Genomic DNA, 22,034 nt, shown 5'->3' on the forward strand with positions numbered 1-22,034 from the left:
TCCTCCAGGGTCCTGCTGTAAGAATTTCCTGGGGCTATTTGGCATTTGCACCCTTCTTCTGGTCCTGAAGAGGGTACCCCTATGTACCATTCAGCCTCTGGATCGCTCTGTAACTCCACCACAGCTCTGGGTGTTTCAACCATTATACCCAGGGCCCCCACCAAGGCAGGCATTCTTACTTACACCCTGATAATTCTAGGGCATCACCCAGGTCCAACAGAAACAGGTTCAAGCACAGCTAGACAAATGGATCCCCATCCACATCAAAACATCCCCTGGTCATGTCATGCAAGAGCCGAGTCTGATAAATCCAGAATCCCCTCGGTTCCATGAATTTTGCGCATGGAGCTGTTTATCCTCCTGCAAGAAATTTCAACGGCTTCTCCAGACCCACACAATCCCCATTTATCTTTGACATGGTTACCAGACCTTCTGGCTGGACAATTCCGATCTTCCTCTGCAGGTGTTTCCTGGCCCTATCATGGAAAGCTTGCGATGTAGCACTAAAGAGACCGTGCCTAATTCACTGAGCCCTTCAGATATATATGATTTTGGAATAGAGTTGAACCAAGCCCTCATGCTTGGTGTCCTTGCGCATGGCTTGTTTACCCTTCCGTAGGCAAGTTCGATGGCCTCCACTTAACTTGGGTACTGCTATTCTCTGTTTTCACCACAGCTTTATTTAGCCCCATGGGCATTTTTCCATGGCCTCTCCGGGGTTGCAGCAACCAGGCTTCTGCTTGTTATACCCCCTTGTTTGCTGTATACCATTATGTACAGTTCCATAATGGGGTTGACTAAGCCCTTGGTTACACCCCCCTTGCTTGGCGAGTCCACATTTGGAGGTTCATTGATGACCATGTGCGGCACTAGAGAAATATGGACCCCCTGGAGAGGGTCATCGGGCAGGGACAGGGTGCAGTCTTGTGATATTTGCTGTGTCGCCATGCTGGTGTCCCCACCCGAGTAGTAGCCGATTGTGATAATTCTAAGCCCAGAATAAATTAAAACCACAGCCAATGAAACACGTACATTATATTCAATGACGTGACACAACAGAGTTGTCTCTCGTCACTGAGCTATGAACACAAAGGGCTCAGATGCTTGAGCTGCAGAGTTTTGACGTCTGGCAGGGGAGTCGTGAGAATGACATGCGGAAAGTACACAGTATTCCTAGGGTTATGTTATTCCCCATTCTAGTGCCAATGCATTGTAACGCCCGTTTGTTGGTGCAGCCATAACTGGAAATTCCCAGCCTCCCGCTCATTGGAACCCTTGAAACTAGGACATAAAATACACCACATGTGAGTGAATTCCATGCAGCTAACCAGAAAATCAGGAATGGCTCCTGGTTTGTGGATTACCATCGGCCAAGTCAGCCCTGGTAACACCACCTGTAACTCTGAAAGCACATCTTGCTGCAATTAGATAAAGCCCAGACGCGTGTGAAATCGAGAGATATAAAAGTAAAGAAGACAACCCCAGAGAGGCCTGTGGCACCCAAATCTGAAGGCCGGTGAATAATGTATTTCTGCATTCTCTTCTGTTATTTTATTTTCATTCAAAAAGGGACTTGATCCAAAATTGAATTTCTGACGAGTTCCTCCCCATGTGCTTATGTGTGACCTTGTTGTTTAAAATGAGATGACTGCAATACATTATGTAATGCATTTTGATGTCGGGTGGACGCATCACGGAAACAGGACTGACCGACCTCCGGTTGGCGGTTCTGGCTGCCTACTCACGATCACACATGGTGTGGTCGCATCCTCCCATTCCTCTATGGGAGCTTGTATTACAGCTGTAAATTGACATTAATACAAGCTCCCATAGAGGAATGGGAGTTTGTGTTCATCCCTGCACCCTGTGGCAGGCCTGCCACAGTGTGCAGGGATCAACAAAGGGGCCCTTATGCGCCCCCTAGGCCCCCAACCGGAGTCCGAAAATAGAAGGGGGCTCAGCTAGGGGCCCCCAAACACGCTTTCCGACAGGGTTTCCATTAAGAAAGGCCGGCATGGAAATCCCCGCCGGAAACCATGCATCGTAATCCAGAAGGTGGGAACCCCTTCCATTTGAACTATGGGCTGGTCTCAAAGGCAGTGCCCGGGGTCACAAAGGGCATGCCAAGGGTTGCAGCTGTGACCCCTAGAGACCCCTGACTGACATCTATGCAAGAAAATCACATATATTTGCACCATTGCTGCAGTAAATCAAATCTCACAAACATTCTCATATTTTCATTAACAAAGATCACCACACCCTATCTTTAGGACCCGCTTCAGCCCCCGTCCCAACTAAACAAACAACTCTGTTCATTACCAACAGGCTCTCGACAGAGGGCCTGCACCTCGTTGCATGGCTCTATTGAGCATGGCTGAAGAGACCTCTCAGTGCAGTTTCCGGCCCATGACCAGGTATTGAGCCTATCCAACCCAAACCAAATGTGCCCTGCACCTAGCGCACATAACCACATTGCGCAATGTGCATGCCTTTTAGTCACTGCAAATTTTCTCTTCTTTTATTTCAATGATCCAGTTTCATGAATTTATTTTTTGCATATCCCTATATATTAACTGAAAGAAAGGTTAAAGTGACTTCATAGCTAGTTTCAGTGCCAACGTAACGTGAACAAAAAAACCACAGAAATTCATGTTATAGTTAACACTGCAAATTATAACTCGTGCTGCCACCATGCACTGCTGAGCTCACATGTTACATCACACATGATATATTCTATGACATCATTAATGACATCACTGATGACATCTCAAATGACATCATTGATGACATCACTGAAGGTTTTTTTTATCAAACACAATCAGATCTTATTATCATACCTAACAGTAATGTCACTTTAGCCTTTTTTTCTTTCAGTCAATTTAGAAGTTTTTTTGAAAATGGGAATTAAGATATAATTACGATTCCTTATTATAGCGACACTTTAATCATTGTTATTTTTCTAGTGAATGTCTAGGTTTTTTTAACATGAAGTCCACAGGAAGACAAAGTGAGGAAGGGAAAGGACGTTGCAGCCATACTTAGCCCTGAGTGAGCTCCCCTTAAATTAGTAGCGTCCTCGTCATCTGAAGATAGGCAGTGATAACCCATTGGAGGTTTGACCACGCCCACCAAGCCAGGGGAAGATCTAAGGCATGATCACCTGTGACTTCCTTTCTAATGACCTCAAGTCATCTTGATGCCTGTGTCTTGGGCAGCATCAAACCAGCTGGCCAAGCAACACTTCAAGGGAAGCTACACACTCGCCTGCAATGTGGTGGACACTGCCAAGGAATCATCTCTTGAGCGAGACCACCATTATCACAAAAGCCCTTCAGTGCCCAGGTTTGCAGTCTGAACCAAATGGCAACCCCTCTGTAAGGTGCAAGCGAGTACGCGCTTCCCCGCCAAGACGTAGTTGATGGGCATCCTTTCTGCGGGTTCACAACAAGTACATGACAACATCATAACCCAAACCGGCCATTATGCTTGATACACCACCTTGCAGTGGTACAGGAAAAAAGGATGTCTATCAAATACGCATGAATTATGGTGAGGATTGTGCGGTGAATACCACAACTAACAAATTTCAGGGCTTTTTCAGTGCTGTGTTCACTGATCCATAACATACATTTACCTGTGTTTCTTTTAATGTATTTCAGGATTTTTAATGATGTACTGCAGCCACCCATTCTGCACGTGACTTTTGTCTCTCTGTTGCCGAGGCTGTCTGCAGGGCTTTTGCTCAAAACACTGTGGATGCACAACCCCAACTATACATTACTTTCATCTGGGAGCAGCAGGGTAAAGCTGCCCCAGGCTCTGTGGCCAAGCCTCGTTGCTGTCAACCCTCTCTGCATAAGGTCTTTGGCTGTGCGAGGTAGAAGTTGGTAGCAAAGCCTGGCATTTGGACCCTACGTTTTAATTTTGTTGATACTGAACTTCATGAAACCTGACATTGTTGTACTGGGTTTAATTTGCTAACTGCCTAACAAATCTCATGCAAATTCATCAAACAGCACCAAAGATATTAGCAAATGAAACTTGTATTGCCACTGCCCCATTTATGTTTCCCAACCTCCCCATGATGGATCAGCTGACAATTTGATATTCCACAGGAAGCTAAATCTGCTACATTTCTGCCCAATGTCATGCAGATGCATAAAATAGTGCCAAATGTATCAGCAAATGCAGACCCTCACCTTTAAGGTGCCCCCGTCTGCGTGAAATTAAGAATGCAAAAAGTAAGCTAAACATTCTTAGTCTTGGACAAATTTCATGCAGACTCACCAAATGGTGCAAGAGGTATAAGCAAATCAAAGTTTTGACTCCCTACCATTTAACTAATCCCCATATTGGATCTGCACAAAATCCAAAATGCCTGCAGTGGATATGCCTTGCTAACTGCCTACAACATTTCATGTAGATTAGTCAAATACTGCCAAAGTTATTAGCAAATATGATTTGCCCCCTAAAATTGTTACCTTCCTTGACAGATTGGCACAAAACTTGACATTTCAAGACAAAACGAATGTTTCTAAGCAGCTGCCAAACGTGTGTATTCTTCATACATTGCCAAAGCTACCAGCACAACATTTTTTGCTACCCACCCAATTTTAACTGCTCTCACTTTAACGGATCGGGATGATTTTGAAAATCTCATGCATATTTGGTGAAACATGCTAAAGCTGTAAGAAAATCAACAAATGCCTTTTCGATTGTCAAGATATATAAAAAAAAATAAGTGTTTGAAGCCCTCCTATCACCTTTATTAAATGGTTATATCTCAAAAACTATTGAATAGATTTACAGCAAACTACAAACATTCACTTTATGAGTCAAGATCTACATTCATGCCAAGTTCGATGCAAATCAGTCAAGAAGTTTGGGCTGCAGGAGTGCCACTCGCCAGCTGCTCTTCCCAACCACTGCTGGGCTCAGCTCTGGGTTGGCTGATGGCAGGAGGCTATAACGTGCCCGACCCCCAAAGCCAAAACACCAATTTGCAAAAGGTACTGAAACATGGAAAACTGCTATCAAGGGAACAACATGGTGGGCATCGCAAGTTAAGAAGTGTGCTGTGTGCGGTGGTAACCATTGCTGTCAAGTTTCCGTGGCTTTACGTGTTTGAGTGAGAACCTTATCTCACTTTTTAACTGTGTTGTTTCAGTGAAATAATATCATAGAACATGGAAAACTATGGATAAAACTGGATTTGGACTATGGCTTTGAAGTCCACTCTGTCCACCCGATAATCGGGCACCAACCAACAAGAGGGAGAGCTCTGATGTCTTTAGTTGACTGCAGATAACCATGATGTGTCCATAAACATGAAAACAGGGTGAACCCTTCCTATTTCTCCATACAGAATACAAACTTACCCGGAAGGTGATGGCATCGGAGAGTGCAGTGGGGATGGCTTTGGAGACTGCATCCTGTCTAAAGTCCCTCAAGGTAGGTGCTGCCCCTGAAGTCAAAAAGAGAAAGAGCAAAAATCCTTTAATTGTCGATGTACCTTTAGGGATATTACAACCAGTCTCTGTCTTGTTTTCAAACAAATAGATGGTGCTATCTTTTTTCAAACAGCCTTAGACAATGCTCTGCATTAAGGCTTGTATGCCTGATCACTTTTTGATTAAAATCCAACATCTTTTTTAGATCGCCATTTTGAAACATTTCATAATCCAGCAACAGTAGGGTTATCACAACTGCCAAGTGGCTTCCTGTCATATGTGACGCGCACAGCACGTCGGGGCTTTGTAGCCAACAGTATTTTCCATTCTATTACTGAGAGGCCCAGAGAACAGCAGATTTAGCTCTGCCAAATTTCGACCCACCTATTAGGGTGACATGTTGATTTGTGGTGCAGCCATGCATTGTAATTTACAGGGTAGATGGAGATATGTATTCACAGGACATCTTCATGTGTATGCATCATTGACATAGTAATCCTCATGCAAATCCTTAGTAATTACATTATTTGTGGCTCCTTCTGATTATTGGGGTCCAGAAACCAAACCTAAATATATCAGTCGCAAATGAAGACTCGTGCACATCTGCTTGATTAGCATATTTTAGGGGGAGATTACAAGTTTGGTGGTCCTTAGGGAACTAACGGGGCCATACAAGGGCCACTGGTGCCTTAGGCAATGGGGATGCATGCAGGGGGCACATGTTGTGCTCCTCTGTGTGTAGTCTCACCCTTTTCTGCATGGCATGGACTGCAAAGTCCATGCTATGCAGGAACAGGCTTTGGCGTTCAAAGGCACCGCCATGGAAATTCCAAAGGACCGCCTGCCAGACAACGAGACAACTCATAATCTGCTGGGCATGCAGTGGTGTGCTCTTTGGCAGTGTGGCAGCGGGGCGGTGGTATACCCCCCTTCTCCCACACCACCAAACTCAGAATCAGGTCCATAGTCTTTAGTCTGCCTAACAAATATTTATGAACTAAACATGACAAAGCGTACAAAGCGGTAAAATACCAACTAAATAGAACATTGCCATTACTTCGGAAACGAAAAAAACACGGAGGAAGGGAACCCGGGGATGGCGCCCAAGAGTGGGAGCTTCCGCGGGGGGCATGCCGACGTCACCGGAGGTGCACCCGGGGGGGTGTGGCGCCGGCGCCCACCTGGGCTACGAAAGAGAAAAGGGAAAAAGGAGCAGGGAGGGGACTGCGAGTCCGGACCCAGCCACGGGACCGCGGGTGGTGCACAGCATAGTGAATCCAGAAAGATCTTCAAGCTGCAAAACTACACCGACAGGTAAGAAAACTATTCGTTTCTTCACGCACTTTACTCCATCAAATATAAACTAATGCTATCTAAACAGCACATTTGATTCATTATCTCCATATTTGATTCTTAGTTGTTTTCATAGTAAAACATTTAATTATTCCTTTCTTCGAATAGAAGTCCACAAGCTATATGGTGCCAACGAGCCTAATAAAAGGTCTCTTCACCAAATCGAAATCGAGTGATACGATGTGTGTTGTCAGATAGGATGGGAGAGGGTTGGCCTAACGGCTAAGGCGCTCGACCTCGGACCTGGGGATCTGGGTTCGAGTCTCGGTAACGACGCCAAAAACCCCCTGTGATTCTGGGCAAATCACTTAATCTCCCCGTGCCTAAAATGAAAGTGTGTCCTCATGTAACATAACTGGTGCTATGTAAAGCGCTCTGATAACTGATTCGGTTCGGTTCTAGTTCGCGCTATATAAAACTCTTAAAAAAAAATAAAAAAATGACTGCACAGACATGACCCTACTAACTCCTGAAGAATCCTTTGTGGTGTTTATTCTGTGGGCCTCATCTATGAGACTCCTTGCGCCACTGGAACGGCACTTTTTGTGACGTTCCGTGGCGCAGAAGCCTGCGTGATATTTATCAGGCAGCACTAGGCCACTTTTTTGGCTTAATGCTGCCTGGTAAATATCAGTCCCTTTAACTCAGTGTTTTGCATTAAAGGGGCATGCAATGGGTGTTGCTGGGGGCGTTCCCAGCAACATCCATGGCCTTTTGACACTGCCCCAGATTTACGTGAAATCGTTAATCTGAGGCAGCGCCAAAAGCTTACGCCTCCCCAGGGGAGGCACAACGCGGAGAAATATCTTTATTTCTCCTTGTTTTTCCTTTTTCTATGTGTGCTGCATTCTGCAGCACACATAGAAAGAGGAAAAAACCTCTTGTGATTATTTTTCGTACAGAAAGGTTTTCCTTCCTGTTCAAAAATAATCATCCCCGCAACGCAGGCACCCTTGCACCATGGTGCAAAGGTGCCTGCGTTGGCGCACAGCAGCCCATTATGCACCGGCGCAGGGGAAAAGGACAGGAATGAGCCATATTGTATTGATACAGCGCATTCCTGTCCTTTTCTTTTGCCATAGGGCAGCAGGAAGGCCTGCTGCGATGCCCTACGGCAAAACCTCATAAATGAGGCCCTGTGTATTTCTGGGTATTTTTACTTAGTAACCCTAATTTGTCACAAGTGAGTACTTGTTACTGCCTTTGGTACTAGTCTATGTTCTTATCTATTTGTATATATGATCTGTATGTCTCTGATTGCTCCTGCTGGCTTATGCTATACAATTAATCTATGTAAAGTTTACTGATACTTGTGGGCCTTTTACACACTATGCAAAATTACTAAAATAAAAGAAGTAACAACTGAAAAATGTTGAATGCAGATGCAACCGCCCTAAATAAACGAAAACCCACCTAAATGCTTTGAGTAACGATATGGCTCGATTTTGTCTCAATATGTTGTAAAGTCCATATCCCACCCTCCCCATTGGTTACTTCCTGCTTTGTTTACGCTTCACTTTAGAAGACAGTCACACAATGTTGTTTTGTTTAGAAGAGCTCCCTGGCTTGTACACATCCTGGCTTGAGCGCTATGCAGGCCCGGACTGGCCGTAGCGAGCACCGGGCAGTCCCAGTGGGGAGGCCGAGCACTTTGCCAGGGCCGGTTGTGGTTCCCAGTCCAGCATGGGCGCTATGGGCACTGTATGCATAGGCCGGAGCCTTGGCTAGGGCGTGCGCAGGCAGGGAGGGTCAATGTTTGCTCTGATCCATCTTCAGGTCACATTGTTAGAATGTCTCTCCCACAGTCTGCCTCGCCCCTCGGAGTGTACCTTCACCTGACAAGAGCGGGCAATATGTGGCTTTTCTGCAGCTCTGCCCATGGCGACCTACTGATGGAGGGTGGGTGTGGTTTGGTTAAAATAACATTTAACCCCCAGGACGCAGAGCTTAACTTGAGCGGTTGTTGCAGGTGGGGCCCACCAGCACTCATTTTTGGGGTCCGGATCTTATTCTCCCGCATAAGACTTTGACCCAGAGCAAGAGAGAGAAAACACTTAAAGTGGAAAGGAGGAGGAAGAGAAAGATGGAGCAAACAGTGAGGACGGGAGAAAGCGGGAAAGAAAAAGAACCGGAAAGAGTGAGATAAAGAGACCGGAAGTGTCTGGTGGCGGATGAAAGAGGCATGAGGTAGAATCAAGACTACAGTGGTGCTTGCGTAGGCTTCTAAGAAAACTTTGGGTAGGGCAGTCATTACTTTACAGACTGAGCCTGCCAGGCTGTTGACAGATGTACGTACACACAAAAAGAAAAAAATCACTAGAGCCATGTATGCATGTTCTCTTCTAACACAAAATTCATCTGTATGCGTCGTTCTGTCACTGCTTCAGAAGAGTAGAGGCTGGTAGCAATATAGCACAAAAAAACAAGGAAACAAGTTTCATACTTCGAAACCTTCATTATCGTTGTGCCCCAAACAATAATAACATCTCCGTTTCCTAAGCGCGTTTGCACTTGAAATGCACCACCCTTGTTCCCTTAGATTGTCTGTTCCAGAGGGTGAGGCAGATGACGTCGAAACACATTGGGCTTTAGGAAAGAGAGGCACCAAGGAAAAAGTATTAGCAAAACTTACAAGTTTCAGCTATGCAAGATATATTGGCTTTGTCAATGTTTATTTACATGTTGCACAGCAGCACAAGCTGCTGTGCAAAATGGCTTAAAGTACAAAAAAAGTGCTATGACGCCCCCAGCATTGACCGCGTCACAGCTCACTTTTTTTTTACTTTAAGCCGAATTGCACAACAGCTTGTGCTCCTGTGCAAAATAGGAAAACAAAAACATGTAGAGGGTTGAGACACAACCAAGCAACATGAGGAGTCCCAATAGACAGCAGGAGGTTGAAATGGGTGGGGGACAGCGAATAGTGGGAGGAGGGCGGGGGAGGTGGAAAACGGACAGGGGTGGGGACAACAAATAACAGAGGGAGGAGGACGGTGGTGGGGCAACAGCAGACAAAGGGAGGAGAGCAAGAGTATGGGAAACAACGGTAGCAGGAGAGTGGTGAAACAACAGACAGCGGGGGAAGGGCAGGGCGAGGGAGAGGGATGGCAGCAGTGCTTTATTTGTGCTGTTGGTTTCCGGTGCTCGGCACTGGCACTATATTGTGAACATTGGTACTTACTACATACAGTCTGCCACATGGTGGAACTGTTTATCTAATTTATAGATGAGCACAACAACAGTTGTTTTTTAATTCAATATACATTAAAAATGACTAATACCTGCCTCCAAAGCCATTCTTATAGCTTTGGGGGCCTGGAATAGTCAGAATTGCCACATTTGTAGGAGTGTGATGATTAGTAGTTGTGTTAGAAGTGTGATTGGCAGCAATGGCAAGGGCAATGAGTGGTGCAAGCTGCAGTGGTCTCCTGACAAGGACCCTGGCACTTATGTATTTTAACAAATTTAACACTGCCGCAGCTAACCCATGCTTTCTATACGAGTGCATGTGCAAAACTGAAAAAAGAGTGCCTGAAAGAGTGTTTGGCCAGTGGAAGGATTATGGCCACACAAAGGAACCTTTACTTGGTACATGCTCCATGGCAGGGACATACAGAGAAGACCCAGGAGGAAGACAAAGCGAGGAGAAGGCAGTGGCTAACAAGAAGCAAGGAAACAAGAGTGACGTTTGAGCAAACCAATGGTAAGTAATGGTAAGTACGGGATGGGTTCTAACCCAGTTGTTTTTGTTTGTTTACAAGAAATTTTGCAAGCTCTGTGCAGGAAAAAACGAAAAATAAATACACAGGTACTAGCGCTGCTTCTCTTGTCGAAAAGAAAACTGCTGATATATGAAATTGATATGTTTATTTCAAACATATCAACTTTATGCACATTGTCTTCTGATTTGTAAAACGTTTTATCATGAGAACTATCACTGAAGCCTGAATTAGTTGCAATTGCAGTTCTAGACTCTTAAAATTAAGTCCCAATGAAGTCTCGAATGACCCCCATGTTTTATGCAAAAAATTTGAATTTCTCCATAGATAATTTCTATATATTTTTTCACAGCTTACGTATGCTTCTGCTTACACGTGGGGGTTTACAAGACGAGGTCGGAGCCATTGGTATATAGTTCTTCATTATGTAGAGGGAAATCTGAATTCCCACCTAAAACATGTCGCGTCCATTAGCCGTTCTTCTTACTAAACTCTATTGTAAGAAAAATCCATACTTTCCTTTAACTTTTTAATGTACTGCCTCACTGCCCCGCTGTGTCGGGACAGAATATGAGGATTTGATCGGTCACACCGAGAGGGCACTGATTTGTCTCAACCCCCACAACGTTCATCATCTAAACTACATATATGGATTTTTGGTGAAAAATACAATAAAACAGGTCTTGTTCTTGAAAACATGGTCACTACTTACCAATTTAAAATGAATAGCCCGCCGTTTAGTGTTTAAAGATTTGTGAGATTGTGTACTCCTACTTCAACTGTATAAAAAGTTAGGAATTCCTATTTTTCATTTTTGGGGGAATTTTTAAAGTTTGCTCCTGAAATCCCATGGCTATGCTTTCCCCTCCTTCCACTCTTGAGCTCAGTTGATATCTTAGTGGGTGCCAGTGATCAAAGATACCATTTTGTTCGTTTAACTCATTTCCTTTAAATTACTTTTTTCTTTTTATTTGTGAATTGCCCTAAAAATAAAGGGCATGTAGGCTTCGGTGGGCATCAAAGTTTTGCTCTCTTCGATTTTACTCTGAACTTTTGCTGGGAGGCCTCAGTATACTCCGCTGAGTAGCCAGTTTCTGAGAAGACCACATCAAGGCCACAGCCAATTTGGTCATGAGTCTACAATGCAGAAAGTATCCCAAAGAGATGACGTAATAGAAAAAAAGTCTTTGTGGTCATACTGTTAACTTGCATGGTGAATGATAGCTCGAAGAAAACCTCAAAATGTCTTACTGAGCATGAGGGGATATGCAGCACCCAAGCTGCGAGGTCAAATTGATGCAACCTCCGCGTAATTCAGGATCCACATTCGTCAGCTACTCAAGAAACCAATCACCTTCACTCCAGAGTACTACTGTGAAGAATACTGCCCCATCTGGCTTAGGATCTCCGAGGCAGAGTCCACCAGAGTGGGCACAGGCGCCACTCTGTTGACTCTGGACCTAGGCCAGCAGCCCTCTTTTCAATATTCTTACATACGGCATAGGAAGACATTGCAAGGCAGACCAAGCCATCACTCTCCATCACTTACATTGACAGATGGGTATTACGCAAATGCCTTGTTAGCGGGATCCTTCTTTCATAGTGGAGACACACCAAAAGAGACATAGCAATAAAAATCCATTATCAGCCCTTAGCGCCAGTGGACCTCCTTGGGAGTGAATGTGTGTCCTACATATACATCCGTCAGGTTATCTTAACACCCACTATGCAGCTGAAAATGGTTCTGGCACCGGCCAACTTCCCAAAGTTCTCATAGAGAGAAAGGAACTTGGAGGGGATGGTGTTTGAGGACGTGTCATGGCCTTGAATCCATTACCTCCCTAGCCAGGAAAGCGCTTTCAAAGGGGCGGGCCTTGGAGGGGGCAGGGCTTTGTGCGGATTGATCCCAGAGAGCCTCTCTAACCCCACTTTAAAAAACAAACCGAGATTTCAGGGGCTGGCACTGATGTCCTGGGGAGGTTGTACAATGCCGATGGATATCAGATGTGCTTCAGCCTCCACACAATGAGTTGGAAACCCACTCCCTGCGGGGGTTTCTAAATCACATTCTATGTCACCGCGCGACAGCTGTGCCATTTTTCAATCTTGCTTTTCCTATTTTCCACTATTTCCAGCATTGCAGGTTACGGATCACTGACGTGCATCAATTGAATCTCTCCTATTTCTATGTATGGTTTCACAGGATTATAGAACTCTAATTTATTTTCAAAGGTGATCAAATAATGAGACTTCTGATGAGCAGTTACCCTCAAACCACCCAAAATTAATTTTCTTTGGCCCGCCCCAAAGCAATTAAATCTCACTTAATAGCCAAGCTGGGTTATTTTCATTCCACATCACCATTCATACCCCACTTGAACCTTCTCAGAAATGGAAGAAACACAGTCTTCTCTAACCATGAAAAAGTCTTTTGTTAAAGGTCTAAATGTTTTTATTGAATGCTGAAAAAAAGAAAAAACATGATAACTAGATACAACCAAGAGACCGACAAATAACCTGGTCGAATCATGGCAGATTCTATGCTTTTCATCACTGAACACAAAGTTGACCAACTCATAGCTTCAGTCCCAAAGAGAATGAGGCGGCAACCACCACAAGTACATATGAGGCAGTGAAATCAGCCCAGGGCCCTCAAGAGGTAGATCTTGTCAAACCTGCCTCACAAGCTCAGCAAGGGTCACAAGTGGAACCGAGAACAACTTTCAAAGCATCTGCTTCTCCTCTGCCAGAGTTCTCTGTAGACATTCCACAAAAATCATAGGGGTTTGCGAACATCCCTCTAAAGACCTTGCTAGTTTTGAGAGTGAGCCAAGTCTTTCCAGTATGGGCTTTGAAGGGGGGGAGGGTTCCAAATCCAAGAGACTTTTGATAAATGTTTTGAGGAATGTTTTAGAAAGAGTTCTGAATGTGATATAATTAAATAATCTAAGGCGCTATGGTCTGCCCCGAGACACAGTGAGAATTGTTATTCTGCTGTACAATTATCTGCCCATGAAACTGTTGTGCACTCATGCTTAATTTGTTACAAAAACACACTGAGTGGAGGGGTCAAATATGTTTATAAGGAGCCCAGAGCAAGTACTATCAAATGTCATGTTTGCCAAATAGCTAGGCTGCCTTTCTCTTTAAATCGTGATAGTTCTTTTTCATCTCTGCTCGCTCCCTTTATCAGTGTTTTATTATTTTTCTCGAATCCGCTTTTCTGCCTTTATCTTTTTAGGTCTCGCTGAGCCAACGCATGCACTGCTCTGCGAGACATTTAGTAGTGTGCTTTTAAAAGTGCTACCCCAGGCTTCTGCTTGCCTAGCGCTTGCGGTCACGCGCATGTGCACGCGCGCAGCCGGCAGCTTTCAAAGCCCGATCAGGCGGCATCTGGCTTTCCTCTCGCTTGCTCTCTAAACGCTCCTCCGCCCCCCCCCGCTAAATTTTGCGTTAATTATGAACATATGTGTAAACACAACGCTTTTACTTTCGCTCGCGCATGCACCACTTTCGAAGCAGGTCTTGTTTTTATAGAATTTCGCTGAAGCAGTGTTTTGCGGAAAGACCATATGGAAATGTGGGCCTCTTTTTTTCAGCATGCCCGGGCTAATTTTTAATCCCACTCCAACCCTGCACCGTGCCTAGCGGTAAATCAGTTCACGGAAAACACCAGTCTACCGCATCAAACTCATCTGTCCCTACTCAAGCAGACATGTTGGCTAGCCAAGCCACAAACATAAAAACAAGAAATGAATGTGATCACGTGTGCAGAAGGGCGTAAGTGCTATAAGCCAGGGCTTATAATGAGCTCCTCCTACAGTGCCAACGTCCCGCCCCTCCAGGAAACACATCGAGGCGATCTGGACAGAGGGTAGGGAAGTTTAATACAATATGCTGTAGTTACCGTTTCCGCATTTATCTGACTACAGCACAACTCGTCACCTGCCCGCGCCTCCCTTCTGTAAATTTTAGGACACCTAAGATGCTACACACTGTGACTCGTACCGCCCACTATCACTATTGAACTGCGATGCCAAAATCCTGGCTAAAGTGCTCGCAACGAGACTCTCCTTACTCATGACCACACTCATTTTGCCCGATCAGTCCGGATTTGTCCCTACGAGGTCAACCTCACACAACCTCCGTACTGTTTTCTCCCTGATCCAAACAGTTCACCCTGAGATCCCCCTTGCCGCAGTATTTTTAGATGCAACGAAAGCTTTCGACTCCGTGGAGTGGGGGTTCCTATTCACGGTCTTGCTGAGGATGGGGTTTCCCCCGATTTTTGTAAATTGGGTGCGGTTGTTATACACGGCCCCGACGGCGAGAGTCCTTGCGAACGGACGACTAACTGACACTTTTGCAATAACAAGAGGTACCCGTCAGGGGTGTCCCCTCTCCCCTTTATTATTTGCTATGGCAATAGAACCGCTGGCCTGTCGCATCCGACAGCTTCATAAAGTCGGCGCCTTTAATTACCCTCAACGCCAACTTTCCATCTCACTATATGCCGACGATGTCACCCTATACGTTAAGGACCCCCGTTCTAACTTAAATGCCCTATTGCGAGAGTTTGTTGCCTTTGGGGGCCTCTCCGGCATCTCTATAAACTGGGGTAAATCCCAAATCTTCCCTCTGACGCCAGCTGTATCGGAATTCCCGCTGGACTACCCTCTTGAGTGGTGCACTTCAGAGCTGCGCTACCTGGGGATACAAATATCAAGAGACAAGGGGGAAACGTTGCGAACGAACTATGGAGTGGCTATTACTAAGCTGACGGACTCGGTGACTCGGTGGATTAAACTGCCCCTGTCAATGGCAGCGAGAATTTCCCTCATTAAAATGGTAGTCTTGCCGCGTTTCCTATATCTGTTCCTCAATATTCCTTACCACCCAGGAGCATTCTTCTTCAAAACCTTGCGCACTGAACTTATACGGCTGGTGTGGGGAGGCAGGCAGGCACGACTCCGCTGGGCAGTCCTGACACAACCTTATCGGGTGGGAGGTTTTGACATGCCCGATTTCGAGGTATATACCTGAGTGCTCAGGCACACTACCTATATTATTGGATGAAACCGACTGCCTTCATGCCGCAGGTGGCGGCGGAAGACTGGATAGCTCACCCATTACCGCTGGTTGGCGTGGTTCATGCCCCTGCCTCAGAACTAGAAATGCAGGCTAATACAGTGACCTGTACAATGGATGCATGGCATAGAATAGGAAGACGGTTGCAGACCCCGTTACTGTATACAGCTCGGATGCCACTATCTTATCATCCACAGGTGGTGCTCCTTCAGGAGGTGGGATTTCAACGACTGTGTCGTCGATTGAACATTCGAACGTGGGGGGATCTATTCCGTGACGGAATATTCCGGTCTCAAGAAGATTTTTTTGGAGAATGCGCACATAACCCCCTGGAACTATTTTATTACCTACGGCTACGTGAAGGTCTAAGAGCCCTATTGCCGGAGTACCCATGTGAACCCCCCAGTGTAGCCCCACTTACAGTTGTGCTAAATAGCACGGATGGAGCACATCTAGTGGCTCATATATATAAGTGTCTGCGAGAGGAACTTCCTGTTGTAGAGAGTGCGGCTAGGGCGCATTGGTCATCGGATTTTGGCAGGGAAATCACAGACGAGCAATGGGAGGACTGTTGTGACTTGTCGGGAGCGGTGATGTCCAGCTGTCGCTTCAAAATTATACATTATAAGTTCCTCCATAGGTTGTATTATACGCCAGTTAGGAAGGTTAGATTCGGCCTGGCCGACTCGGATAGGTGCGAGAGATGTGGTCAGGAAAGGGCGGATTTCTTCCACTTAGCATGGAGTTGTCCACGAGTGCAGGAATACTGGACGCAGGTGTGTCAGGGTATTTCCCTGATGATAGATGCTGCATTGGCCTTAGACCCACAGTTGTTCCTACTGGGATACACCGCGAAGATTGCGCGGACGGTTCGGAAGTATACTAATGTGGCACTGTTGCTGGCAAGGAGACACCTGGCATGTAGATGGGGTCGGGGTAGGGCTCCAAAATTCAAAGATTGGTTGCATGACATGATATACTGTCAGGAACAGTACGGAATATTCTCGGAACTGTTGCCTCTTAACTCCAGGCCGGCTGACATCTGGGGCCCTTTGCAGACTTACCTTCTCACCACTGCAACACAAGGGGAGGGAGAAATGGCCACCGACGATGTACCCCTAATAGCAGAACCAGTTTGAGCTTATATGTCATGTATTGAAATGGGATGGAAGGGGAGGAATGCTATATGTTTATGCTGTTACTGATGTAAGTGAAGCGAGGCTTACTATCTGACCACAGGGTTTCAACTATGTGCATATACGCAAATGCAGATGTGACGGATATATGGGTCCATGCCTAGAGAGTCTTATTCACTGTAACGAATTATTGTCCTGCTCCTTAGGTACTCTGCTGTAAACTGTGATTTCGATCTCTCCTCAATCGAGAGACCCTAGTGAATAATATGTTGGATAGGGACTACACTCCCTTGCCTACTGAATTGGTGACTTGATTTCTGAATGCGTGGTCCCATGGCCAATATTGCCATTTAACACTCACCCACATGCGAATTCCCAAGTGTTTAGACCTGGTATAATTTGCCCATTACTTTTATTGCTTCTGCTGATGGTTACCCCGGACTGTCCCTCCACTGTTCACTCATAACTGATAAAGACCCTACTGTGTTATCGTATGTGTATCGCTGCCGGCCGCATATGGTTGTAGGCACACTGCTGTGTAACTGCGCTTGAATGACAATAAAAGTTTATAATCAAAAAAAAAAGGACACCTGTACGTTAAATGGACCCCTGCTGTGTCCAACAGGCATGACCCCTCTGTCGCACCTTCTCCTTACCTTCACTGTCAGTCCTCCTCCTTTAGGGTGATCTGCGGCTGAAATGCTTGTGCCAGATCGTTCCTCTGAACGCTTTTGAGAATGGAAATAATTATGGCGCCACAATTACTACCAAGACTATCTGCCAACAGGTTTAAGAGCTTTTCTCTCGTGTCGGCTTTGTCCAGTAGTCCCTGAGGGATGTGTGATTAGGCGTAAAATTTGGAAATGCTAAGCTGAGTTTTAGTGAGCTCCTGTAGGAGTTGAAGCAGTACCAGCCTGTTCTCCATACCCTTTTTTCAGCCGCATCAGATCTTCCGGTGCCTTTAGAATGGCAGACAAAGGCTTTCTCGCTGAACTTGTGGCGGGTAAACTTGATTTTCACTTTCAATCTCGTCATGGATTCTCCGCCCTCGAGTACAAGTGGGTGGCACTTTGCCTTTCCGAAAGGTGGCCGGCAGCATACTGGCCGAGTTGTAACAAAATAGTCTGTCATTTCGGGCGTGTGTATACATTCTTGTGATTTACGTGTAGGTATGTTTACAAAATGTTTTTTTTGCATACATTCCAACGTTTGGCAGTAGGAAAGAGGGAGATTCTGAAAAATAAACGGTGTAGTTTGATTTACCAATCGACTTGCTTTGAAGTGCTTTAACATTTGAGTCTCCTGCATGAATATAGTGTATTCTAATTGCATAATAAAACCTTAGCCCCACCCCCAAGGAGCTGATGACACTCACTAAAAACAAGCGTTGGCATAGACAATAGGTCTCGCCTTTGGGACCTTATAAGTGTTTAGCCATGCAACACTTGATGTTGTTGCACCACGGATATTGTGCTGGATAACAAAACACTTATAAGGCCCCAAAGGCGACACCTAATGGCTATACCAATGCTTGTTTCATCTGGGTCAAAGGCTATAGAGTTTGGTGGATGGAAGATAATTCTTCCATTCCAAGGGATTACTCTACCTGACACCTTTAGAATTGTCCACAGGCCCTGCAGGCAACTCTGTACATTGACAGGAACTGCACAGGTGTTCCTGTCAATATATGAATACTTTGACAGATGGCACCATAAGACATAATGGCTGTCAATCACATTTTTCAGAAGGTATTTTGTTTTTCCAAAACAAACTCCCAGTATGAATTTGTGTTAGAAAAACAAAAAAAGAATCCATCCCCCCCCACTCCATGGTAGTTTTCGCCCTGGGAGTGTGGGCCATTATACTTTTTCATGTCCCTTACTGATTGCTTTTCCTGGCAGTGACAGACAGGAATAAAAAAGAAGACTTTACTCTAAATAGGGAGGACAGTGTTAAATCCTTTCTATGACGGCACCTACTAAATTGAGCCATCCGAAGAAGTATTCCATTAATAGAGCTCATAGGAGCAAATGAGTTTGAATTTAATGTAGAGAGGGAAGAAAAGATCAAACAAATCCCACCAAAAATGTGAATAATTGTTAAAATGTGTGTGTGTATATATATATATATATATATATATATATATATATATATATAAACCACAAACGCCCTTGAGCTTTCCAGGAACACTCGTGCTCGGCCTGCCCTCCGGCCTGTCTGGATATTACTCTTCAAAGGCTCACAGCTGATTTGATTTATGGTGCCTGACGCGTTTCAAGGCCAACTGCCCCGTAATCATAGGCAACTCGGTATGTGCTGTTTGGAGGCTCTTTATTGTTTTTCATTTGTGCGCATGCTTGTTATTGGTTCCTCGTTAATGTTCAGTTATGTTGCATGCTGGGACATGTATTTCATTCGAGTCTCCAATTCACATCAAGGTTAGAGCATTTTTTCATTTCCCTAAGTGGGATGCCGTGAGTCAGTGGAGAGTCCTTTGCATCCGGCTCCGCACGCTTTGTGGATCGAAAAGGTTTCCATCCATGGCTTCTCCTGTCCATTACCCGCAGTTCGGTGACAGAAGACGGTGCATCCTGACGCGGTAAGGACCCCGCGCTGCAAATATAAACCACAAACGCCCTTGAGCTTTCCAGGAACACTCGTGCTCGGCCTGCCCTCCGGCCTGTCTGGATATTACTCTTCAAAGGCTCACAGCTGATTTGATTTATGGTGCCTGACGCGTTTCAAGGCCAACTGCCCCGTAATCATAGGCAACTCGGTATGTGCTGTTTGGAGGCTCTTTATTGTTTTTCATTTGTGCGCATGCTTGTTATTGGTTCCTCGTTAATGTTCAGTTATGTTGCATGCTGGGACATGTATTTCATTCGAGTCTCCAATTCACATCAAGGTTAGAGCATTTTTTCATTTCCCTAAGTGGGATGCCGTGAGTCAGTGGAGAGTCCTTTGCATCCGGCTCCGCACGCTTTGTGGATCGAAAAGGTTTCCATCCATGGCTTCTCCTGTCCATTACCCGCAGTTCGGTGACAGAAGACGGTGCATCCTGACGCGGTAAGGACCCCGCGCTGCAAATATAAACCACAAACGCCCTTGAGCTTTCCAGGAACACTCGTGCTCGGCCTGCCCTCCGGCCTGTCTGGATATTACTCTTCAAAGGCTCACAGCTGATTTGATTTATGGTGCCTGACGCGTTTCAAGGCCAACTGCCCCGTAATCATAGGCAACTCGGTATGTGCTGTTTGGAGGCTCTTTATTGTTTTTCATTTGTGCGCATGCTTGTTATTGGTTCCTCGTTAATGTTCAGTTATGTTGCATGCTGGGACATGTATTTCATTCGAGTCTCCAATTCACATCAAGGTTAGAGCATTTTTTCATTTCCCTAAGTGGGATGCCGTGAGTCAGTGGAGAGTCCTTTGCATCCGGCTCCGCACGCTTTGTGGATCGAAAAGGTTTCCATCCATGGCTTCTCCTGTCCATTACCCGCAGTTCGGTGACAGAAGACGGTGCATCCTGACGCGGTAAGGACCCCGCGCTGCAAATATAAACCACAAACGCCCTTGAGCTTTCCAGGAACACTCGTGCTCGGCCTGCCCTCCGGCCTGTCTGGATATTACTCTTCAAAGGCTCACAGCTGATTTGATTTATGGTGCCTGACGCGTTTCAAGGCCAACTGCCCCGTAATCATAGGCAACTCGGTATGTGCTGTTTGGAGGCTCTTTATTGTTTTTCATTTGTGCGCATGCTTGTTATTGGTTCCTCGTTAATGTTCAGTTATGTTGCATGCTGGGACATGTATTTCATTCAAGTCTCCAATTCACATCAAGGTTAGAGCATTTTTTCATTTCCCTAAGTGGGATGCCGTGAGTCAGTGGAGAGTCCTTTGCATCCGGCTCCGCACGCTTTGTGGATCGAAAAGGTTTCCATCCATGGCTTCTCCTGTCCATTACCCGCAGTTCGGTGACAGAAGACGGTGCATCCTGACGCGGTAAGGACCCCGCGCTGCAAATATAAACCACAAACGCCCTTGAGCTTTCCAGGAACACTCATGCTCGGCCTGCCCTCCGGCCTGTCTGGATATTACTCTTCAAAGGCTCACAGCTGATTTGATTTATGGTGCCTGACGCGTTTCAAGGCCAACTGCCCCGTAATCATAGGCAACTCGGTATGTGCTGTTTGGAGGCTCTTTATTGTTTTTCATTTGTGCGCATGCTTGTTATTGGTTCCTCGTTAATGTTCAGTTATGTTGCATGCTGGGACATGTATTTCATTCGAGTCTCCAATTCACATCAAGGTTAGAGCATTTTTTCATTTCCCTAAGTGGGATGCCGTGAGTCAGTGGAGAGTCCTTTGCATCCGGCTCCGCACGCTTTGTGGATCGAAAAGGTTTCCATCCATGGCTTCTCCTGTCCATTACCCGCAGTTCGGTGACAGAAGACGGTGCATCCTGACGCGGTAAGGACCCCGCGCTGCAAATATAAACCACAAACGCCCTTGAGCTTTCCAGGAACACTCGTGCTCGGCCTGCCCTCCGGCCTGTCTGGATATTACTCTTCAAAGGCTCACAGCCTATGGTGCCTGACGCGTTTCAAGGCCAACTGCCCCGTAATCATAGGCAACTCGGTATGTGCTGTTTGGAGGCTCTTTATTGTTTTTCATTTGTGCGCATGCTTGTTATTGGTTCCTCGTTAATGTTCAGTTATGTTGCATGCTGGGACATGTATTTCATTCGAGTCTCCAATTCACATCAAGGTTAGAGCATTTTTTCATTTCCCTAAGTGGGATGCCGTGAGTCAGTGGAGAGTCCTTTGCATCCGGCTCCGCACGCTTTGTGGATCGAAAAGGTTTCCATCCATGGCTTCTCCTGTCCATTACCCGCAGTTCGGTGACAGAAGACGGTGCATCCTGACGCGGTAAGGACCCCGCGCTGCAAATATAAACCACAAACGCCCTTGAGCTTTCCAGGAACACTCGTGCTCGGCCTGCCCTCCGGCCTGTCTGGATATTACTCTTCAAAGGCTCACAGCTGATTTGATTTATGGTGCCTGACGCGTTTCAAGGCCAACTGCCCCGTAATCATAGGCAACTCGGTATGTGCTGTTTGGAGGCTCTTACGGGGCAGTTGGCCTTGAAACGCGTCAGGCACCATAAATCAAATCAGCTGTGAGCCTTTGAAGAGTAATATCCAGACAGGCCGGAGGGCAGGCCGAGCACGAGTGTTCCTGGAAAGCTCAAGGGCGTTTGTGGTTTATATTTGCAGCGCGGGGTCCTTACCG

The 22,034-nt window shown here is 45.8% G+C and overlaps 1 protein-coding gene across 1 annotated transcript in view; it reads right to left on the reverse strand.

Moving 5' to 3' along the window:
• The window catches only part of EPS8L1 (EPS8 signaling adaptor L1), a 235,521-nt gene that overhangs the window by 164,366 nt on the left and 49,121 nt on the right, over positions 1–22,034 (reverse strand). The window contains exon 2 of the mRNA XM_078655013.1: positions 5,379–5,464. Within this exon, the coding sequence (XP_078511139.1) occupies positions 5,379–5,431 (53 nt within the window). The 5' untranslated portion in view covers positions 5,432–5,464. The remainder of the gene's footprint in view (positions 1–5,378; positions 5,465–22,034) is intronic.

Source organism: Lissotriton helveticus, chromosome 7 (genome assembly GCF_964261635.1).
Source record: "Lissotriton helveticus chromosome 7, aLisHel1.1, whole genome shotgun sequence".
In the NCBI taxonomy this organism is placed as follows: domain Eukaryota; kingdom Metazoa; phylum Chordata; class Amphibia; order Caudata; family Salamandridae; genus Lissotriton; species Lissotriton helveticus.